The sequence below is a fragment of the Macaca thibetana genome, chromosome 8 (genome assembly GCF_024542745.1).
Source record: "Macaca thibetana thibetana isolate TM-01 chromosome 8, ASM2454274v1, whole genome shotgun sequence".
Lineage (NCBI taxonomy): Eukaryota > Metazoa > Chordata > Mammalia > Primates > Cercopithecidae > Macaca > Macaca thibetana.
Window position 1 is genome coordinate 77679501 of NC_065585.1, and position 24169 is coordinate 77703669.

The 24169-nt window shown below is 40.5% G+C and overlaps 2 protein-coding genes across 3 annotated transcripts in view; both read left to right on the plus strand.

Moving 5' to 3' along the window:
• The window catches only part of PPP1R42 (protein phosphatase 1 regulatory subunit 42), a 67865-nt gene extending 52761 nt beyond the window's left edge, over positions 1–15104 (plus strand). Inside the window, exons 9-10 of one of the 2 annotated variants that reach the window (XR_007728319.1) lie at positions 6682–6841; positions 13502–15104. Coding sequence is in view for 1 of the 2 variants with exons in the window: in XM_050802045.1 (XP_050658002.1) it covers positions 6682–6773 (92 nt within the window). In the remaining variant the exon portion in view is untranslated. Of the gene's footprint in view, positions 1–6681; positions 10175–13501 lie in introns of those variants that run through there. The other variant, XM_050802045.1, reaches the window with a different exon arrangement.
• Positions 15105–16037: 933 nt separating this feature from the next.
• Positions 16038–23960, plus strand: TCF24 (transcription factor 24). Its single transcript, XM_050802048.1, has 2 exons — positions 16038–16427; positions 22286–23960. Exons 1-2 carry the CDS (start codon positions 16038–16040, stop codon positions 22397–22399), a joined length of 504 nt encoding a protein of 167 aa, XP_050658005.1. The 3' UTR covers positions 22400–23960.
• Positions 23961–24169: the final 209 nt, after the last annotated feature.

Below are 24169 nucleotides of genomic sequence, written 5' to 3' on the forward strand. Positions count from 1 at the left end.
TAGCTTCCATAATTCCCATGTGTTGTGGGAGGGACCTGGTGGAAGATAACTGAATTATGGGGGCAGTTTCCCCCACACTGTTCTCATGGTAGTGGGTAAGTCTCATGAGATCTGATGATTTTATAAGCAGTTTCCCCTTTTGCTTGGCTCTCGTTCTCTCGTCTGCCACCATGTAAGACGTGCCTTTTGCCTTCTGCCATGATTGTGAGGCCTCCCCAGCCATGTGGAACTGTGAGTCCATTAAACCTCTTTTTCTTTATAAATTACCTAGTCTCGAGTATGTCTTTATCAGCAGCATGAAAATGGACTAATACAGCTGGTGAGGATGCAGAGAAAAGGGAGCTCTCTTATACACTGTTGGTGGGAATGTAAAGTTGTACAACCACTATGGAGAACAGTATGGAGGTTCCTCAAAAAACTACAAATAGGGGGCTGGACGTTGTGGCTTAGAACTGTAATCCCAGTGCTTTTGGAGGCCAAGGCAGGAGTATCAGTTGAGACTAGGACATCAAGACCAGCCTGGGCAACAAAGCAAGACACCATCTCTTCAAAAACGTTATTTTTAAAATTAGCGGCCAGGCGAGGTGGCTCACGCCTGTAATCCCAGCACTTTGGGAGGCCAAGGCAGGTGGATCACTTGAGGTCAGGAGTTCAAGACCAGCCTGGCCAACATGGTAAACCCTCATCTCTACTAAAAATACAAAAAAATTAGCTGAGCATGGTGGCACACACCTGTAATCCCAGCTATTCGGGAGGCTGAGGCAGAGAATTTCTTAAACCTGCAGCCTGGGTGACAGAGCAAGACTCCATCTCAAAAAAAAAAAAAAAAAAAAAAAAAGGCAAAACAAAGCAAAAACCTACAAATAGAACTACAGATTTTCCTCGAATTTAAAAAAATTCCTTGAGTTAAAAAAAGAAAAAAACCTACCATATGATCTAGCAATCCCACTACTGACCATCTATCCAAAGGAAAAGAAATCAGTTTATCAAGGAGACATCCACACCCTCGTGTTTGTTGCAGGAGTATTCACAATAGCCAAGGTACAGAATCGCCCTAAGTGTCCAACAGATGAATGAATAAAGAAAATGTGGTATATATACACAATGGAATACTATTCAACTATAAATAAGAATGAAATCCTGTTATTTGCAACAACATGGATGGAAATGGGGGATGTTACATTAAGTGAAATAAGCCAGAAACAGAAAGTGGAACAGTGCATGTTCTCACTCATCTGTTAAAGCTAAAAAAAAAAAAAAAAAAAAAAAAAAAAGTTGATCTCATAGAATTAAAAAGTAGAACGAAGATACTACAAACTGGGACGGGCAGAGGGAATAAGGTGAGGGAAGAGAGAGATTTGGTAAAGGTTATAAAATTACAACCAGATAGGCGGAATAAACTTTAGAGTTCTATAGCAGCTGTCCCCAACCTTTGTAGCAGCAGGGACTGGTTTTGTGGAAGACAATTTTTCCATGGACCAGAAGTGTGGTGGAGGGGGATATTGTTTTGGGATGATACAAGTACATTACATTTATTATGCACTTTATTTCTATTAACATTGCACTGTAACATATAATGAAATAGTAATTCACCATAACGTAGAATCAGCAGGAGCCCTGAACTTTTTTTCCTGCAGCTAGATCATCCTATCTGGGGGTAATGGGAGACAGTGACAGATCATTGGGCATTAGATTCTCATAAGGAGTTCACAACCTAGATCCCTCACATGCACAGTTCACAATAGGGTTCGTGTTCCTATGATAATGTAATGCTGTAGTAGATCTGATAGGAGGCAGAGCTCAGGTGGTAATGCGAGTGATGGAGAGCAGATGTAAATACAGATAAAGCCTCGCTTGCTCACCTGCCACTCACCTTCTGCTGTGCGGCCCAGTTTCTAATAGGCTACAGGCCAGGACCATTGGGTTGGGGACCCCTGCACTATAGGATGACCATAGATAACAATCATATATAGTTTAAAATAGCTAGAAGGAGAATATTGAATGTTGCCAACACAAAGAAATGATAAATGTTTGAGATTATGTATATGCTAATTTCCCTGATTTGATCACTATACATTGTATGTATTGCAACATCACTATGTACCCTATAAATATGTACAATTATGTCTCAACTAAATTTTTTTAAATTAGCCATTTAATTTTCTCAAAACAGTCCTTATTAATCTCTTTATAATCTAGTATGAGCACCAACTAACAAAAACAATCTTTTTTTTTTTTTTTTTTTTTTTTGATAGAGTAATCTGTTGCCCAAGCTAGAGTGCAGTGGCACGATTGCAGCTCACTGCAACCTCTGCCTCCCAGGTTCAAGCAATTCTCCTGCCTCAGCCTCCCGAGTAGCTGGGATTACAGGCGTGCACCACCACACCCGACTAATTTTTGTATTTTTAGTAAATAAGATTTCACCATGTGGGCCAGGCTGGTCTTAAACTCCTGGCCTCAAGTGATCCACCCACCTTGGCCTTCCAAAGTCCTGGAATTACAGGCATGAGCCACTGCGCCCAGCCCAAAAACAATGTTTCAAGTCATGTAGATAAACTAACAACAAACTATCTGAAAAGAAATTATGAAAATAATCCCATTTACAATAACAACAAAAGAATAAAATACCCAGGAATAAATTTAATTAAGGAGGTGAAAGACATATGCTGAAAACTACAAAACATCGATGAAAGAAATTAAACAAGACATCTTCTGCAATGTCTGCTTATAAATTTTAAAAGAAATTAAACAAGACACAAATGAAAAGACACCTCATGTTCATGAATTGGAAGACTCAATATTGTAAAATATCCATAAGACCAAAAGTGATCCACAGATTCAATGCAATTTCTATCAAAATCCCAATGGCATTTTTTATAGAAATAGAAAAAAGCAATTCTAAAATTCATATGGAACCAATGAAGACCACAAATAGCCAAATCAATCTTAAGAATGAAGAACAAAGCTGAAGGCATCACATTTCCTGATTTTGAAATATATTACATAGATATAGTAATCGAGAGAGTATGGTACTGGCAGAAGACAGACATATAGAGAAACAGAACAGAATAGAGCGCCCAGGAAAAAATCCATGCAGATGTAATCAATTGATCTTTGACAAAGGTGCCTAGAATACACAATGGGGAAAGAAAAGTCTCTTAAACAAATAGTGGTTTTTGTTCCTCCAAAGAAGACATACAAATGGCCAACAGGTATATGAAGAAATACTCAATGTCAGTAATCATCAGGGAAATGCAAATCAAAATTGTAATCAGCTATCACCTCACACCTGTCAGGGTGGCTTTTTTTTGTTTGTTTGAGACAGAGTTTTACTCTTGTTGCCCAGGCTGGAGTGCAATGGCGTGATCTCGGCTCACTGCAACCTCCGCCTCCTGGGTTCAAGCAATTCTCCTGCCTCAGCCTCCCGAGTAGCTGAGATTACACGCATGTACCACCACACTTGGCTAATTTTGCATTTTTAGTAGAGATGGGGTTTCACCAGTTGGTCAGACTGGTCTCCAACTCCTGAACTCAAGTGATCCACCTGCCTCTACCTCCCAAAGTGCTGGTATTACAGACACGAGCCATTGTGCCTGGATGGCTACTATTTTTAAAAAGGTAACACGTGTTAGAGAGGATGTGAAGAAATTGGAACCCTTGCACACCACTGGTGGGAACGTAAAATGGTGCAGCCACTATAACAAACAGTATGAACATTCCTCAAAAAGTTAAAAATAGGACTGCCATATGACCCAACAATCCCACTTATGGATATTTATCCAAAAGAATTGAAATCAGGATCTCCAAGAGACATCAGTACTCCTATGTTCATTGCAGCACTATTCACAATAGCCAAGATGTGGAAACTAGGTACATGGACATTGGAGAGATGAATGGATAAAGGAAATGTATATTAAATGGAACATGGAACACTATTCAGCTTTACAAAGAAAGGAAATTCTGCAATATGTGACAACATGGGTGAGCCTTGAGGATATTATGCTAAGTGAAATGAGCCAGGTCAAAGAAAGACAAATACTGATTCAACTTATATAAGACTAAAATAGTTAAATTCATACACTCAAAGAGTGGAGTGCTATTGCCAGCAAATGAGGGGAGGAAAGGGGGACTTACTAATCAATGGGCATAAAGTTTCGGCCAAACAAGATGAATAAGCTCTAGAGATCTACTGTACGACATTGTACCTAAGGTAAAATAATAATGTATTGTACATTTAAAACTTTGTTAAGAGGGTAGATCTTGGCTGGGCGCAGTGGCTCATGCCTGTAATCTCAGCACTTTGGGAGGCTGAGGCAGGCAGATCACTTGAGGTCAGGAGTTCGAGACCAGCCTGGCCAATATGGTGAAATCCTGTCTCTACCAAAAATACAAAACAATTAGCTGGATATGGTGGTGTGCGCCTGTAGTCCCAGTTACTTGGGAGGATGAGGCAAGAGAACTGCTTGAACCTGGGAGGCAGAGGCTGCAGTGAGCCGAGATGGCACCACTGCACCCCACCCTGGGTGACAGAGCAAGATATCATCTAAAAAAAAAAAAAAAGGGAGGGTAGATCTCATGTTAAATAGTTTTGCTACAATTTTTTAAAGTCCGTATAGAATGTTATAGTTTGTAAGCTTCATTTCAGACCTTGTGGTAGTTGCTGTTATGATAATTATTAATAATTTAAAATGGAAAGCACTCGGAATTAAAAGGCAAAGAAGAGGGGGCAAGGGAAGAAAAAAGAACTGACATTTACTGTGCTAAACATTTCAGATATTTACACACATTATTGCATTTAATTATTATGACCTGTGAGGCAGATTATTATATGAATTTTGCAGATGAGAAAGTTCAGTTTCAGAAAATGAAGTGACTTGTCTTGAGTTTACAAAGCTAGCAGGGGGCACAGGCTAAATTAAGCTGGGATAGAAGGACAATTAATCATCTAAAGCAATAATGCTCTACTTAGAAATTCAATTTGGTGGGAATTTGGGAAAATCACGGATATGGAAATACATGATATGTAAACAATTTTTATAACTAAAAAGGAGCTAGAGGAAATAGGATAATAAAACAAATTTCAAAATTTTATAAGGAGTACTCAAATAGATTACATAATTTACTATATTGAAAAATGGTCTCGGCTGGGTGCGGTGGCTCATGACTGTAATCCCAGCACTTTGGGAGGCCGAGGCAGGCAGATCACCTGAGGTCAGGAGTTCAAGACCAGCCTGGCCAACATGGTGAAACCCCATCTCTACTAATAGTAAAAAAATTAACCAGGTGTGGTGGCAGGCACCTATCATCCCAGCTACTAGGGAGGCTGAGGCAGGAGAATAACTTGAACCCAGGAGGCAAGGGTTGCAGTGAGCCGAGATCGTGCCACTGCACTCCAGCCTGGGTGACAAGATGAGACACTGTCTCAAAAAAAAAAAATCATCTCTAAAATCAATTAAAATAAAATTTAAAGTGAACACACTGACTCGCTGCAGCAGAAAATTTTCTGAGCTTTTCTCAGGAGTACTTGGTTATTCTTCCTTGGCCATTTGTAGGTCCTCCCTCCCCTTTGCCCATGTTTGCCATCCCCATCCAAACAGATGGTACAAACCTGGAACTCTCAGGCTTAAAAGCAGTGACATCCCTGTATACATGTATATAAATATACAATAACTCTATCCTTTTGTATATGTCCAATAGCAGACTATATGGTCTTTATGCAAAGACTTTTATAACTGTGCAAGAGAAAGGGAAAGCATAAATTAAAATCTAGAAAATATATTATATATTTTCAAAATCTACAGTATACCTACCTTTCAGATCTTTAGAAGAGTTAAAATGAACCTTTTAAAGGCACCTCTGCACAACCAAATACATTGTAAGGGAATAGGAATTCTTAAAAAGATGGTAATAATTTTTGTACTTCCTAATCTTTTATGTATTTTTGATAGCCTCATAAATTTAGAGCTCTATATTGGGGATTATGGTAAAATTATAGGAATTATTATAACTTCTAACTTCAAGGATCTTACAATTTAAAAATCTTATCCTAAGTATGGTCATATAGCTATATGACACAAAATTGTAAACGTACTTTAATATCTTAATAAAATCTAAAATATACTCACATCTTTTAGCACTTTCTTTTATAGCACTTCTATAGAAAAAATCATAGTAAACATTAAGCACCTCGAATGTGTCCAAGAATATGCCAGTCACTGTGGATTAGAGGTGAATAGGGCTGTCCCCACTTAAAAGGAACTTACTGCTGGAAAGGGAGGAGGATCTGAAAGCAGGTAACTGATGTGGAATGTTAAGTGCCAGAATAAAGGTATGGACATATCCCCAAAAAGATACATGACTTATTTACTCCCTACAAATGAAACAATTTGAAAAAAATAAACTAACTCAGAACAGTAAAATTAAGGGCAGTTAATATTTATATTAATGTTGGCATGCCCATTTTATTTTATTTTAAAGAGTTGACCAAGAACTTTCCTGTATAGGTTTTTGTGAATGAAAGTCTGCACTATTTTTTCTTGGGTTATTAATTTTATTACTAGTTTTACTGTGTATTCATTTAGCTCTATTTAATTTTTAGATCATCTAATATTGTCATACCCTTTTTTACAATTCAGTTATTAGTTTCAAAGCAGAATGCTTTTATTTCTTTGTGTGCTACAGGTAACTTTGAAACAATGCATCACATCGTTCCTGTTTATTACCCACAGGTGGGTAAGCCAAAATTAGTCTTTTTCTCTGAAATACAGAGATAACCTGTAAATGGAAATGCATCTCCAGAAAGTTCCCGAGAAGATTACACTAAAATTATTGAAGAGATGGGGTAGGTTCTTTCAAATATTTATGTGACTTTATCTTTTTGGTGGGGAGGAGACATCTTCACAGTAAACAAAGAGGAACAGAGGCCATCCAATCTGTCTCCTAGTTCTTTGTTCTCAATCTTTTTTGGCCAAACATAGAAAGAAAAAAAAAAGGTTCATTGTTGGTCTGCCCAAACAGTCAGAAAGTTACAGTGGGAAGGGGTGTTTCCAGAAGACTTGGCAGTTAGACTGGATACACCCACTGAGGTAAGGTAGGGGACTCAGAAAAGTTCCAGAGGCAGTAGGTAAAGACAATGATCAGGGATTCTGTCAAAGGAGCCTGAGGCCTAGCTGATGAACAGGGGGTGGGCGACTGCACAGCATATGGTTGCAGAAAGTCCAGAGGACTACAGAATTAGGCTACTTTCACCACTTCTACAAACCAGATTTTTAAGCTGTTGTCTCTGAAGGAGACAGAAGTTTCTCCTGATGAGGAAAAATTTGCTTTTTGGTTTAAAAAAGGTATTGCTTTGATGGAAAAGTAAACCAGAGCTGGGGACAGTTGTTTATGCCTGTAATCCCAGCATTTTGGGAGGCTTAGGTGGGCAGATCATTTTAGTCCAGGAGTTCAAGACCAGCCTGGCCAACAAGGAGAAACACCTTCTCTACAAAAAAAAAAAAAAAAAATACAAAAATCAGCTGGACATGGTGGTGCGTGCCTATAGTCCCAGCAACTTGGGAGGCTGAAGTGGGAGGGTCACTTGAGCCTGGGAGACAGAGGCTGCAATGAGCTGAGATCGCTCCACTGCACTCCAGCCTGGGCAACAGAGTGGGACCCCATCTCAATAAATTAAATAAATAAATATCCATACCAGAAAGTAACTGCATTTATATGTAAAACATGAGATATCTGCCATATGCTGGGCAACACTGAATATAAAAACTCATTTGAGTTTTATATTCAAAACTGATAATCCTGTTTTGAGATAATGAGATAATGAGATAATCCTGATCTCAAATATTTTGCCACAAACAAGCTGGGGAGTCAAATATGGTATAACTACTCTATAGTGTGATAAATGCTATGGGCTTTAAAAACCAGATCCTAATACATCTTATACATTTTGCATTAAACTTATTTTTTCATTTATAATCAATACAATGATTGCTCTATTGATCCTTCCAACCATATCAGATTAGTGATCGCAATATACTAAAGGCCAATAGCACATTTCATTGAAAAAGTAAACAGAGCCAGGGGACACACTTTGGAATCGTTTTCCTTTTCCCAGAACTGCCTGCTGAAGGTCAAGTGGGCTTATCATGAGACCCTCTTTGCAGGGTCCCATCAAGGGATGATGATTTAGAATTGCCTAGTATAGCCCACTTCAAGAAGCCCTGTGAACATTACTGCTGCACTGTCCTACCCCTATTCCCTGCAGAGTGGCTCAGGCTTGCTGGGATGCAGTCTTAGGAGAGAGAAGGTCTGTGGGTATGGAAAATGCTTTATTTGGGGAAGAAGTGAAAGGATATGCAGGGAGTCCTCGTTTTGGTATTGCCTCCTCTCCATTCACAATAAAACAGGAGCTATGTGAGACATTTACTGCTTATGTCCATTGTCATTACCACCAAACCACTGCGTAGTTGTCCATAGCACAACAATAGTTTCTTAAAGGTTTACACAACTGTTATCAATTCCACAACAGTGCTCTTAGGTTTTATTTCTTTGCCAAGCATTTTGAAAAATCTTGCTAGTATATCATCAAGGAAGAAAATAAAACAATAAAAATGACACAGCCTCAGAAAACAATGTTGATGAATTCTATACATTGCCATGTACATTGTTAGATCAATAGTGAGCTGTGGCCCATTCCACATACTCTATAGCCCCAAGCAAAGCTCAAGTCACTAGGAGTGCACTGATAAAACATCAAATCACTCTACCCTCATTTTCCTAACTACGAACACTAAATACAGAACTAAATGCATTTTTAAAAATACAAACTGCTATGTACTGCAAAGATAGGCTATCCTAAATGAAACCAGCAAACCAGAAGGGTTCTGTGAGAACATAAGAATGTCCTGCCTCAGCCACCATCAAGTGAAGCCAATTATGTTCAATCCTGAGCCTTCAATTTTATCCTGTGAAAAAGCATTAAATAAATGTTTAAATGCTTATTATTTCCTCAAGCAATACTTTCACCTTAGGTATGCCAAAATATTGTTTTAGTATATCAAAAGATTTAATCTGTATTAAAGGAGATTATCAGTTCTACCTCTCTTTAATAAAAGGTAATCAAATATATTACAGTTTCATCAAACTCTTGATATAGATTATCAGGGCATGCCTTTTGCTAATTTTAGTAATATAACATAAATCTAGGAGATAACTAAAATAAAGCTAGAAGTTCAGTAAAGTGTTGAAAACAAAATACTCAGCCCAAACACAAAGAACAGATTTTTAGTTTCTAGAAAATTGATTAAAGCTACCCCTTGCCTTAATTACTTTAAGGGAAAGAATGAGCTGGCATCAGCAGACATGTCCCTACACTCTATATTTAATATTCAAGGTGGGGAGCCTGCTCAGAGGTGGAAATAAGCTTACAGTGCATCTTCCAAAAAGCTAAAGGTATGTGCCCCACACTCCTTTAGGGTTCTACACACTGGGGGCTGTGCCTGTATCGTATGTGGAGCCAATGAAGCAACATCTGTCCAGAGACAGGGGAATGTTTTCCACCTCTTTTATAAATGCATGCAATCTGTGCTCATGTATATTTATACAAGCCTCCTTTCCCTACTGGGAGGAAAAAGTCAGACTCATTGACGTTGTTTTTGACCCTCAAACTGAACTTGATACTATCAATGTATACTTTAATTAACGATTAGGTCAAAACTATTTTTTATTTAAAGGCTGATTCTGAACAAATGCCTTCACTGTTCAATTTTTTAAAATATGGTATTAAACAAACAAAAAGGTACACATTATTGCTTCTTTCTGTGTTTGTCACGGTAAATACTTCTGACAGATGTTTCCTCTCTTTGCAAACATGCTAGGAGGTGCTTGAGCCTTAGTAATTTTAAAATAGACATTAAATGCATTTATATATTGCATATAAAATCCACTGAGAATACTCTGTAGCACCATACAATGAAAAACAAATTGTTACTTGATTATTTAACTAACTTTCAAACCCAAGCAATGTTAATAAAGTCAATCCATCTCTTTTGTTAATGTAAAAATAATAACTTTCTAGCTGGGTAAAAATGCCCTTAATTTCAGATACCTTTAAGGAATACAAATCGCTGGGGCCCATAATTCACAGGAAATATTCACTGTATATTAACTATTTATAAAATACCTATGGAAGCGTTAGATTTCTTTGAATTAAAAAGTGAACTTGAATAACAGTCAAAACAACCTTCCTTCACCACTGTTAAGGTTGTTTGAACAGTTGTAACAACAGATCTATGTACTTAGGAAAGAATTTTTAAAACTCAGATATTTTTAGTCACAAAACTCTGGAATTATGTTATATAAACTCACTTGCAAATTTTGCTTTGTTAAACATAACAGTCTATTTAATTTATATGCAAAAATAAGCTTATGTGTATCAGTAATGTAGGTATAATGTTAATATTTGGATTTGCAGTTCTCAAAGAACCATTTTGAAATTAAGATACTCCCCTCCTTCCCAAAAAAAGCACAATAGTGGTAAGCAACATAGTTTTTTTAGGCTGGGTCAGGTGGCTCATGCCTATAATTCCAGCACTTTGGGAAGCTGAAGGAGAGAGGATTGCTTGAGGCCAGGAGTTCGAAACCAGCCTGGGCAACACAGTGAGACCTCATCTCCATAAGAAAAAAAAATTCAGGTGTAGTAACACCTCTCTGTAGTCCCAGCTACTTGGGAGGCTAAGGTGAGAGAATTGCTTGAGCCCAGGAGGTTGAGACTGCAGTGAGTCGCGATTGTGCCACTGCACTCCAGACTGGGCGACAGAGAAAGGCCTTATCTCAAAAAACAAAAACTTTTTTTAGTTAAAACAGACTAGTTTTAGTTAAAACAAGCTAGTTTTTGTGATCTGTCAATGGTTTACTCTGTGAACAAGAGTTATATAAGACCTAATTCAAAAGAATTATTTTCCATTTTAAAATGCCTATATTTTGAAAGCTGACTCTTCATTATCCAAACAAATTATTTATTTATTTATTTATTTATGGTTTTTTATTTATTTTTACTTTTTGGAGACAGAGTCTCGCTCTGTCGCCCAGGCTGGAGTGCAGTGGCGCAATCTCGGCTCACTCCAAGCTCCACCTCCCGGGTTCACGCCACTTCTCCTGCCTCATCCTCCCAAGTAGGTGGGACTACAGGCGCTGGCTACCACGCCGGCTAATTTTTTGTATTTTTAGTAGAGACAGGGTTTCACCGTGTTAGCCAGGATGGTCTCTCTCTTCTGATCTCGTGATCCGCCCGCCTGGGCCTCCCAAAGTGCTGGGATTACAGGCGTGAGCCACCGCGCCCGGCCCATCCAAACAAATTTTAAAAGACAATGGAACTCTTTTAAGAATACTATAAGCCCCATTTTATAGATGGGAAAATGAGGCTTGGAGAGGTACAATCAGAAGGACCCAAGGTCACACAATTGCCATGAGCAGAGCTAGGACTTGAACACAGCTCACTGACTCCAATAGCCAGCCTCTCAAGTACTCTGCTGGGGACTCTCAAACAAAACCACCCTTAGGAACAGGAAGTTAATAAATGAGAACAGGTGACGAGGTGACTAAGGTGAACTGGAAAGCACATGCCCGACTAAAGGCAACTGTAGCTATTCAGCTCCACAATGGTGTGGCCAGATGGACATGCATCACACTAGCTGGCAAGTGAGATATCTCGGTTACGAAATCATCTGATTTTTAAATATTTAATTTTTTCTTAAAAAATAACATGTACTAGAATGGATAAAAAGAAAAAACAAAAGCTGGTAATGCTGGCTAGGATATGGAGCAACTGGAACTCTCGTGTACTACTGGCTGGAATGCAAAAATAGTACAGACACTTTGGACAGTAGTTTAACATATTTTATTTATGTATTTATCTTTTGAGAGACAGGGTCTCACTTTGTTGCCCAAGCTGGAGTGCAGTGGCTCAAACACAGTTCACTGCAGCCTCAACCTTCTGTGTTCAAGCAATCCTCCTGCCCCAGCTTTCTGAGTAGCTGAGACTACAGGCATGTTCCACCACGCCCATGTAATTTTTAAAATTTTTTTGTACAGACCGGATCTCACTATACTATCCAGGCTGGTCTCAAACTCTTATACTTAAACAATCCTCCCACCTCAGTCTCCCAAAGTGCAGGAACTGCAGATGTGAACCACTGTACCCAGCCAGTTTGACATATTCTTATAACATTAAGCTGGGCATGGTGGTACATGCCTGTAGTTATAGCTACTTGGGAGGCTAGGGTGGGAGGATCACTTGGAGGATCACTTGAGCCCCAGAGTTCAAGCCTACAGTGAGCTATGATCACCCACTGCACTTCAGCCTGGGTGACACAACGAGAGCCTCCTTCAAAAAAAAAAAAAAAAAAAACAAAGGTAAACATATATTTAACACATCTAGCAGCTAGTGGTTCACTCCTGGTTATTTTCCCAAGTGAAATGAAAACGTATACTCACAAAAACCTGTACCTGAACATTTATAACATTATTCATAATCACCAAAAACTGAAAACAATCCAAAGGTTTTCTTTCTTTTTTTTTTTTTTTTGAGACGGAGTCTCGTTCTGTCGCCCAGGCTGGAGTGCAGTGGCGCAATCTCAACTCACTGCAGTTCCAAAGGTTTTCATCTGAGGAATGGATAAACAAACTGTGGTACATCTATACAATGGAAAACTATTCAGCAATACAAACGAATGAACTAGTGATATACTCAACAACAGGGATCTCAAAAGCATTATGCTAAGTGAAAGAAACCAGACTCAAAAGGTTACATACTATATAATATGCTTCTATTTGTGTGACTTTCTAGCAAAGGCAAACTACAGAGACAGAAAACAGATTAGCAGTTGCCAGAAACTGAAGGTGGGAGAAAGGGTGGACTGCAAAGGGTCGCACAAGATAATTTTGGAGAATTAATGTTCTATATCTTTATTGCATTGATGGTTATAAGACATATGTTTATGAAAGCTTGCTGAACTGGGTGAATTTACACTGAAAAGGGTGAATTTAACTATGTAAATTACAATTTAAATAATGAGGGAAATAGTTGAAAGGTGAAAAAGTACCAATTAATCTACTGTTTTATATACATATAAAACATTTATATATTAAAAACAATATGGAATAAATTGATATGTGTGATTATATTGCATTATAAGACAATCTGGGTGCAAAATATAAGAAGCCCCAGACACCTCAAATTTGCCTCATCTTAGAGCTGGTCCACCTTTCCTCTAATATTCTTTCCATACCTCTCACAAATCACAGATTTTTTACATTCTTCGCTACACCAAGAGGAAAATCTTTGTTTCTGCTTCCTTTTTAAAGCCCAACAAGATTCACACAGTTTGGTGACTAATCATTAGCCTTTAATATTGTTATTGTGCCCTAGATTCTATAGGTTTGCTACCTTTTGGGGATACTTTCATTTTTTTAATTTAATGCTTTTTTCCCCTCTCTATAAATATAGGAATCTCTCTTTGAAGCAATCTGAAAGCTTGCTGACAAAAAATGATGTGCATGAACCTCACCTTTTCCATAACCCCAAAGAAAAAGAAAATTTGTTTGCAGAAAATGAGTAAATTCAGCCTCAAGTGACAGGAAATGTTTGATTTTGTTTTTAACCTTATAGGACTAGGCAACAATATCTTTTGTGGGTTTGTAGCTTTATGGTATCTCACATAGAAAAACTTTTAAGTTATTGTTTGATTTGCTGCTTTATAGAATCTGAAACATTGCTTTCCGCCTGTGAATTCAGGGATCTAGTTGCTTTATTCCTCATTACATACAATTTACTGGGAAAATATGTACTTTTTCATTCAGCAATAGAAGTGCCTTCAATGGCGCGATCACAGCTCACTGCAGCCTCAACCTCCTGGGCTCACGAGATCCTCCCGTCTCAGCCTTCGGGGTAGCTGGGACTACAGACATGAGCCACCGCACCGAGCCCCCTTTTGAATCAATGGAATTTTGGTGTGCTTCTTTCTAAAGTGTAAATCTAATTACAGTTATTGGGTGGGAATTGAGATGAAAGCCTAAGTGCCATTCTGACTCACTAATGTACTTAATTTGTGGACCAGTACATCCAAATAGTGCCACCAGGACTGCTGACGACTTGGTTACAGTAGTTCCAACTTAGAAATCTACTGGAAAGTATTAAATGATGGTGCATATACAAGAGCGCGGTTTCTTTAGTGGCATTTTAAATTTGATATTCCGATTGACCCCAAAGAATATAAGAAAATATCCTGCTCTTGGCTTGAGCCCGAAAGTTGGAGGCTGAGGTGAGCCGAGATGGCACCACTGCACTCCAGCCTGGGCGACAGAGACCCTGTCTCAAACACAAAAACAGAAAATGTCCTACTCTGCGAATTGCAGGCATTGTTTCGAGTGTGTTCTAATTATGTTGTTGGAAAGTACTCAGATTTCACCCACGAAGGCGACGGGTCCAGGACCTGCAGAAACCGCTGCGGATTGGGGCGGCCGGGGGCCCATGGCTTTCTGGGGCGACTCTGAACAGGCCTTGGGGCGCAGTGCCCGCTTTCTAAAGAAGCCTGGGATGGGTCCTGCCTCGCTGCAAGTCACGCTTCCCGTGGGTCCACAAGAGCAAAACCAGAAAAGAATGTTTCGTCCAAATAATTAAAGAGCGGTGGCCCCCGCGCGGGCAGCGGAGGCAGTCAGCAAGGTCCGCGTCCCCGGGGAGAAGCGCCCACGATCCAAGGGCTGCCTGCTCTGGGAATTTCTTAAAGAATTACGGACAGCGGGAGCATTCGGGGTCTGGTAGGAAGTGCAGTGTATCTCCCAGCTTTAGGGTAACTAGGACAGTATGAATCTTTTACCTTGTGGTAGAATAAACGGCTAGCGCCTCGATGTGGCGCGCTCGACTTTTCCTCACAGAGCTTAAAAGTCACCCTCAACCAAACGGCAACGCTCCCGCCTCAGCTGGAAGCGCCCTGGAATCAGACTGGACCCGAGGAGGTAGGACCTCGGCAGCGCGAGGTTAACCACAGGCCTCACCCGCGGCCTCCAGCCCTGCCCCACCGCAGCCGGCAGCCGACACCCCAGACTTTCCACACGCCGCCCTCAGCGAGGCGCCTTGGGAAAAGCAGCGTGAGGCGCTGAACCGAGGGGTGGGGCCAGGAGGACGCCCCGCCCCCTGAGCCCGACCCACCGGGCGGTTTGATTAATGACCCTCTACGCCGCTTCAGCCCCTGGTGTAGCCCCTTGGGTGGGCCAGGCCCTCCGCCCGACCTGTCGTAGCCGGCCGGAGCCGCAGGGCGCCCGCATAAAAGTCACGGCCAGCGTGAGTTGGAAGCAGCCGTCGATTTGGGCTTCGGCCGGACGAGGATGGAGTGACCAGTGCGGCCCTGGCCACACAGGCCCTGCTCCACGCCCCTCGCCCGCCGCACGGCAGAGCGGAGCTCCACTCAGCTGCTCCAGGAAAGGTGAGGGGCCCGTCAGACGCGTACTGTGCGGCTCCTGGGCTTGGAACGGTGGCGGGTGACTACTCTGAGGTGAGGCTAAAGGTCCCCCACTCCTCGGGCAGAAATCCCCCCTGGCGTGAAAGGCCGAGGGCAGCTGGTGAGCCGTGGTTTTCCGCGGCGTCGGCGAGGGGGAGCCGCGCCACCTCTCGTGCGCCCGGGTTGGATAAAGTCGCCGAATCGCGAACGAGTGCCGATCCTAAACTGAGCTTCCGAGAGCTTTCTTCCCGGGTAGAGTAGACCTTTCGCTTAATTTGCCCCTGAAAAGCAAAGCCGGCACCGCGACTCTCTTCATCCTTCTAGGAAGCCCAAGAACTCCGGAGCCCCGCAACTCGCCCCAGACGTCGGGAGGCAAAACGCGCCCCAGGCAAAACGAGCTCGCTTTAGAGCGCCCTCAGCCCCGCTGGGCTGCTCGTGGGCGCACGGGGAGAACCAGGGGGCTGCGCCTCTCGGGTTAAGCCCGACCACCCCCCGGCGTCACCGCACCTTCGGTCCTTTGCAGGGCGTGCGGCGCGGTAAGCTGCCATGGAGCGCGACCGCCCCGCGGGCAGCCCTCTCAGCGTCAGCGCCGAGCCCGCGCCCCTGGCCGCCGCCATCCGCGACTCGAGTACCGGGCTGACCGGGCCGGGGCCGGCGGGCCCCGGGGGCGGTGCGCGTTCCGGGAGCGGACGGCCGGCGGCGGCGAATGCAGCGCGGGAGCGCAGCCGGGTGCAGACCCTGCGGCACGCCTTCCTGGAGCTGCAGCGCACGCTGCCGTCCGTGCCGCCCGACACCAAGCTGTCCAAGTTGGACGTGCTGCTGCTGGCCACCACCTACATCGCGCACCTCACCCGCAGCCTGCAGGACGACGCCGAGGCGGCCGCGGACCCCGGGTTGGGCTCCCTGCGCGGCGATGGCTACCTGCACCCGGTCAAGGTAAGCGGGCGGGGGCACACCGCGGGGCTGGGGCCGAGACCAGGACACCTTGATCCGCCCTGCCAGTCACTGTCTTGGGTAGATGCTCTCATTCCTTTTCGGGTGAGGCGGGAAGCCGACCGGGAGAACGACCTCGGCCTTCGAGGGTACTGGTGGCAAGGTCCCCGCCGCGAGAGGCTGCTCCTTCGCCGTTCGCAGGTGGCGAGTGAGGCGTTTAAAGCCGGGGTGGCTTGAGTAAGAGTCTCGCAGGCCCCTTACAGGATGCCTCTGAAGGATTTGTGTACCTTCCAAGGTGAGAAATGGGGGCTTGGTTGCACATCTTGATAATGTTTAATATCTGAGCTGTATGTATGACCCTCGGAGAGTTTTTAAGCATCTTTTATTTATATAATTATGCTTTCATTGATTTTTATGGGATATTTGAAAGATTTCACTGGAGTAATGGCCCTAGGAAAACACTGTTGAAATTTTTTGGTAAAACTAGTAAGAACAAATGAGACCGTTCTGCATCTCTATGTAGTAAAATTTCAGTCCGTTTAAATAAAGGTTAAATATCATATACTTGACAGCTACCAAAAGTCTTAGAAAAAACTACAGTGTTTTTAAATACGTTCGCAATAGATTGGCATGTGTGTTGAGTGAATTGATTACTAAATTGAAAGTCTGTAATGTACAAAATTAGACAAGAGAATCCATTTTGCATAATTTCTTTACATATAGGTAAAATTTTCACTTAACATGGTATATATGATTATGCTTCGTTACCTATTACAGTAGTCGGTTTTTGCATCATCCTCTTCTTCTAGATTTGATTGTTTTGAAACCTTACACTAATCTTTCTGTTCCAAATGCATCATCTCATTATTTGCCAAACCTAAATTTTCAGAGTTTTGGCTTCACCACCCTGAAATATTTGGCCACACGCGTGCACACGCACACACACACAAATGCAAAGTTAATACTTAAGACTTAGCTTTAAGTATATCAGTGTTCAATAAATTATTCAGTATGGTAAAGCACACCCTCTGATATTAACTGAACTTACCATTCTGTGGTAAGGTTTAACAAAATTTACTTTGCAAATATAATCATAATGATAGACTTAAATCATTTCAATATGAAATATGAAGACATGAAATATCATTATTTATAATTATTATATACCTTATCTCATTTGTAAGTTTATAATCTCAGCAGAAAAGTCATTATTAAGGGGTTCTGTATTACCATGTTCAGTAGATTACTATTCGAATATACCATTAATATTAGATTTCTTTTGATTTGACATTTGCCATATACTCAAGGAAGTTTATTTTAACATTAAGTAGATTGTAATACAAAGAGCATCCGTTAAATACTTTATGGGAGACATAATTCAGAATGAGAAGTCAAGATGCTTTTCATCTTATTTTTTCTTGGAATGCTTTTTTTGAATGAATAATGTTAGAAGCATCATTTCCATGTAACAATAAGCATAGCAAGTGTCTTTGCACTTGATTCATGTACCAAATGTTTTTATAATCATAACTTTTTATTTGTAAATATTGATTGTTTTAATTGAATATTTTAAAAGACAACTCTAGAGATAATGATACAAAGCCAAAGATTTTTTTTTAATGAAATTAATGTTGCTTGAACAAGTGACTAAAATCAAGCGTGTTTTAAAATCAAACATGTATTGAATTCTTACTGTGTGCAAAGCACTATTTTAGGGGAGTGAACACAATAAGACTCAGTCCCTTTCCTATATGAACATATTATTGAGACAACGACAAAGAAACAACAGTACTGGAAGGGAGAATGTTACGTTTTCCATAAAAGAACTATAATTATGTGCTACGGAAGTTCAGAGGAAAGAGATGTTATGTACATAATTGAAACCGCCTGTTAACTGTTAACACATTAGTTTACAGACACTACCAAAATGTCTAAACATTGTCTACCTTTGATTAATGTGAAAGAAATTAAAATATCCTATTTGTACTTTTATGGTTAACTAAAGGCTCATTATAAACTATTGTTTAGTAACAAGTGTTCTAAAATGACTTCATTTTTCTGCCTTACAACATAGTGTTAGTCTTACCCTGATGATCAAAGCTTTTTAACAAATATTTCAAGGTCATTATTTTGAATCACAAGTCCTTATTATCAGTATTGTTAGCACATTACCACTGTTGGGGATTTACTTTAAGAGCATTTCATAGCAAGACTTCCTCTATACTAAGAATTTTAAAAATTAGGTGGCTGTGGTGTGTGCACCTGTAGTCCCAGCTACTGGGGAGGCTTATGCGAGAGGACTGCTTGAGCCCAAGAGATTGTGTCTACATTGCACCACTGCATGCCTGGGCAACTGAGCACGACCCTGTCTCAAAAAAAGAGAACAAACATCTCAAATTAAACTGGAAGTTTAAGAGACTGGGGACCTGGTGCATAGCCTGAAATGGCAGTTTTTAATCCCTGTGGGGTATGAGCAATTTATTTCCATCAGCATCAGCTGCCCAAAAGGCAGTGATTGTCTAAGAAACAGAAATATATTTCAGATCTCTACATTGGCAGAAAAATACAAATGACTTTATTATCGTGCCCCTTATTTTATAATCATTGTCTATGATAAGTAAACAATAATTGAAAAAAATAGATAAGAGGGTTTTGTTATTTTTGAGTCACTTATTTAAACTAAGTGCTTTTTGTTGTTGTTGTTTTTTGAGATGGGGTCTCGTTCTGTCACCCAGGCTGGAGTGCAGTGGTGCAATCTCGGCTCACTGCAACCTCTGCCCCCTGGGTTCAAGTGATTCTTCTGCCTCAGCCTCCCAAGTAGCTGGGATTACAGGCACCCACCACCACGCCCAGCTAATATTTGTATTTTTGGTAGAGACGGGGTTTCGCCATGTTGGCGAGGCTGGTCTCCAACCCCTGACCTCAGGTGATCCACCCACCTCGGCCTCCCAAAGTACTGGGATTACAGGCATGAGCCACCACATTCAACTTTTTTTTTTTTTTTTGAGACGGACTCTTGCTCTGTCGTCAGGCTGGAGTGTGGTGGTGTGATCTCAACTCACTGCAACCTCCACCTCCAGAGTTGAAGCGATTCTCATGTTGCCCAGGATGGTCTTGATCTCTTGACCTCGTGATCCGCCTGCCTCAGTCTCCCAAAGTGCTAGGCTTACAGGCATGAGCCACTGCCCTGGCCCGATTTTCCTCTTCTTAAATGGGTATTAGTTCCTCATGACCTAATCTAACTCTTTTTACCTCCCAAAGGCCTTGTCTCTAAATCCCATCACCTTGGAGGTAAGAGCTTCAACATGTGGATTTTGGAGGGACACAAACACTACAGCACTGGGATCTTCAGTATAATGAAGGACTTTAATCTGATATAACAATGCCAGATCTTGATACATCAGATAAACCTCACTCCAGTTTCTAAAACATATTAGTTTGGCTGGGCGTGGTGGCTTACACTGTAATCCCAGCACTTTGGGAGGCTGAGGTGGGCGGATCACTTGAGGTCAGGAGTTCGAGACCATCCTGGCCAACATGGCAAAACCCCATCTCTACTAAAAATACAAAAATTAGCTGGGCATGGTGGCACATGCCTGTAATCCCAGCTACTTGGGAGGCTAAGGCAGGAGAATCACTTGAACCCTGGAGGCCGAGGTTGCAGTGAGCCAAGATCACGCCACTGCACTCCAGCCTGGGTGACAGAGCAAGACTCCGTCTGAAAAAAAATAAAAATAAAAAACACATTAGTTTATCTTTGTAAAAGATCCCAGGAACAGGACCACTGACAATGATACACCTAGGATGTATAGGAATGCGTATGTATTATTTTTAAAAATTGAGTCCAGGCATGGTGGATCACACCTATAATCCCAGCACTTTGGGAGGCTGAGGCAGGAGGATCACTTGAGCCCAGTAGTTCAAGACCACCCTCGAACTCAAAGCAACATAGTGAGACTCTGCCTCTGCAAAAACAAATAAATAAACAAACAAAAAAACAAGTTTTTAATTAGCCCAGCATGGTGGCAGGCACCTGTAGTCCTAACTCAGGAAGCTGAGGCAGGAAGATTGCATGAGCCCAGCAGGTTTAGGCTGCAGTGAGCCATGATCACACCACTGCCACTCCAGCTTGTGCAGCAGAATGAGCCCCTGTCTCATAAATAATAATATAATAAAATAAAAAAATAAAAATTAGGACTTTGGTTGCCACAGAACAAAACTTTCCAGATAGTATCACATGCCCACTTATTCTTTATGGCTATGTTTTACATTTGGAGTCCCAGTTTAGGTGAAAATAACTGTGCTCACAAGTGCAATGAGAGTTTATATTATTCCATCTGAGATCTAACTCTACTTACATTCTTTTAACTCTAACAGAATTAATAGTCCATTCTGACTTAATTGTTCTGGGGTGTGACTTGGCCATCAGTATTTATTTAAAGCTCTCTGGGTGAGTCTTATATGCAACTTGGGTTGCGAACCCAGAGCTCTTAATGTTCTTTGGCGTGTTAATAATTGTACCTCTATTTGAGCACTATGGATTATCTGCCAGGCATTTAAAAACATATTATGGTGCTATGTAACTAGCAGTTGGCCTGTGTGTGTTCGCTGATGAAGATAGGTAGCCTGCTTACATAAGGCAGCACTTGCTCCCTGGAGAGTGTGGGACCAGATTGCTGACCTTTAGGAGTTGCTTTTTTTTTTTTTTTTTTTAAAAGTCCATCTCTGTATTAAACAAAAGTAGTATTCTAAGGATCTTAGAACTTAACTGATTATATGACACCTGCCTCCTTCCAAAAAGAGTTTTATTCTGAAAGAACTACTCATGTAATATGTTTTTTCATCATTATGTCTGTCTGGCAATAAATTATATTGTTTGAGATGAATTTAGAAAAATCATCATCAGTAATTCAAATGTGATGATTACCAAAAGGTTAGAGCTAGATGATGTCAATACATACAGACATTTAATCAGGATGTTCTCTTAGTATAATACCAAATATTCTAATATTTATGACTTCGAGATACTGTTTTTAGCTAGATAAGATGCATAGATGGGGCTGGGCTTGGTGGCTTACGCCTGTAATCCCAGCACTTTGGGAGGCTGAGGCAGGTGATCTCTTGAGGTCAGGAGTTCAAGACCAGCCTGGCCAATGTGGTAAAACCCCATCTCTGCTAAAAATACAAAAATTAGCCAGGCGTGGTGGTAGGCGCCTATAATCCTAGCTATTCAGGAGGCTGAGGCAGGAGAATCGCTTGAACCCAGGAGACGGAGGTTGCAGTGAACCAAGATCGTGCCACTGCACTCCAGCCTGGGTGACAGAGTGGGACTCCGTCTCAAAAAAAAAAAAAAAAGAACATGTATAGATAGTTGACACTTTTCACTGTGGTCCTTTGATACGTGTAGACACATAATACCACGTAGAACTTTTTAAAATATAGTGCTCACTTCAGCCCCACATATACTAAAATTGGGACTTTTAAAAATATTTTTAAAGCCAAGGATCTAGTTTTAGGCTTAATTTTGTTTTAGGTTTAGTTTGAAATTAAAACATTACAGGCAGATATGTTTTTCTACACTTTAACTATATTTATTTTTCATGATTTCTTACAGTTCTTATCCATAAGCACACATATTACTTCTAAAATTTTAATCAAAGTCTGAGTATATTTTTGTTTTTTACTGTGAGCATTAATAAACATTTTTTCATGTTGTTCCTTGTACTTCATACTTACAATTGTTATTAGCTACATAATACTGCATTTGCATTGGGCTGTTTGCAATCTTTAACATTGTAGACCACGTTAATATATGTCACAGATACTAACTTTTGAATTCTTGTTGAAATAATCTTTTTCAGAAATGGCCCATGCGATCAAGATTGTACATCGGTGCTACTGGTCAGTTTCTGAAGCATTCTGTTTCTGGAGAAAAAACAAATAATGACAACACTCCAACAGACTCACAGCCTTAGGCTCTCCCCTGGTGGGGGCTGGTAGAAGTGGTGGCTATTGTTTTTAAATACTATGACATAATTCTATATTTATTATATGAGACATAAAATTTCTGAAAGTTTACATGTGAACCCATAGTTGGATGTTCAGGTTTATCTGTCTAAATGTGGAATGAAATAATCAGTGTTATATAAAACACACAGCTTATCTGTTCAGTATGAGAGTCACTGCTATATAGTGCAAGAGAAATTATTAGAAAAAAGAAGTCACTTGAAAGCAAACAATTGTGTATGTAGCTAAAGAGTGCACACATTGCTATAGTGTATCTATTACAAACAGAAAAGTTCATATCTGTTGGTGCAGTCTTCCTAGTTTAGAAAGATAAAATCTGTGTTTATAATATACCAGTATTCCTTTTTTGTGAAAACCATACTGTGCTTAAGTTGGTCTAAGACGCCATTTCAGTTGAAGAAAACTGTTGCAGTAATATGAAGATGCAATAAATTCAATAAGTAGTTATTTTTCCCTCTCAGAAAACTTGTTTGGAGTATTAGAAATGGTTTGCTCAGAGGACAGGGCTTGGCCACCTTCCTAGAGGGTTATTCTGTATCTTACTGTGTTTGCAACTTGTGGAAGGCACTGGGAATCCCTGCAGTCCAGTGTGAACAGAAGACCAGGTGTCAGCGGACAGCAGAGTTCACAGTGTAGGTGCATGTCACCACACCTGGCTAATTCTTTTATTTTTTGTAGAGATGGGGTCTCACTGTGTTGCCTAGGCTAGTCTTGAAATCGTGGCTCAAAAAATCCTCCCGCCTCACCTCCCAAAGTGTTGGGATTATAGGCAAGAACCACCATGCCTGGCCCAGTTTTATTGTTTTAATGTGAATATACACATAATGTGACCGAAGCATATCTTTTTTCAAGAAAGATATATAATAAAAGTTCTCTACATATTAATATGTAGAAAAGTACTTGCATATTTAAATATTTGTAAACGTATTTACCTACTCATATAACATGGAAAAATAAAAAGTAAAATGAGATTTGGATTCAGCCATTCACTATTATAAGTTATTGACATAAGAAGTGCTAAAAAGAATCTTTATCCTAAGGAATGAAATCAAAACTTCTTTAAAGTTACCCCAAACTGAATTGTAAACACTAAATTTAACAGCAAGAATTTCAGAAAAATTGTTTTCTTGCTAATAATTCTTAAGATTTATTAGTTTGGCTAGTTTTTAAAGCATTTAACTGGGGAAACAACTATGTGTTGAATAATTAGACTTCTAAGTCATCCTGTTAAATAGTTAGTAGAGCTTTGCCCTTGATGGTATTACTTTTTAATTCTTCTCATCCAGTTACAAGTTGTTTTAATGCCAAAGAAGTGTATTTGTTACAGATTTTCATAACATTTTATTAAATTGCTAGATATGATGATAGGTGTCGGTAGGTTGGAAAATTACAGAGGAGAAATTTCATATTTTCACTCGAAGATTCAAAGGAACATGCTGTTTTAATGCTTTAATGGTGAATGGTCATGATAAGAGGTATTATAAAAATAAAGTACTCATTTAAAAATTAGTCTGTTAAATTTGCATTTCTCTCTTTGGATATTTAACAAACACTGAAGGTACTTTTGAAAATCTTTTTAGATGATAGATGCCTGCTTGGTGTTAGCTGCTTTTTTACCATGCTGTCTTTTTTTTTTTTGAGACAGAGTCTCACTGTTTCCCAGGCTAGAGTGCAGTGGCACAATCTCCATTCACTGCAACCTCCACCTCTTGGGTTCA

What these genes read in the sequence shown, in the direction of transcription:
- TCF24 (XM_050802048.1), top strand. Translation starts at nt 16,038, where the DNA reads ATGGAGCGCGACCGCCCCGCGGGCAGCCCTCTCAGCGTCAGCGCCGAG. An exon ending in GCTACCTGCACCCGGTCAAG is followed by an intron (nt 16,428 to 22,285) that starts GTAAGCGGGCGG and finishes AATCTTTTTCAG; the next exon opens with AAATGGCCCATGCGATCAAG.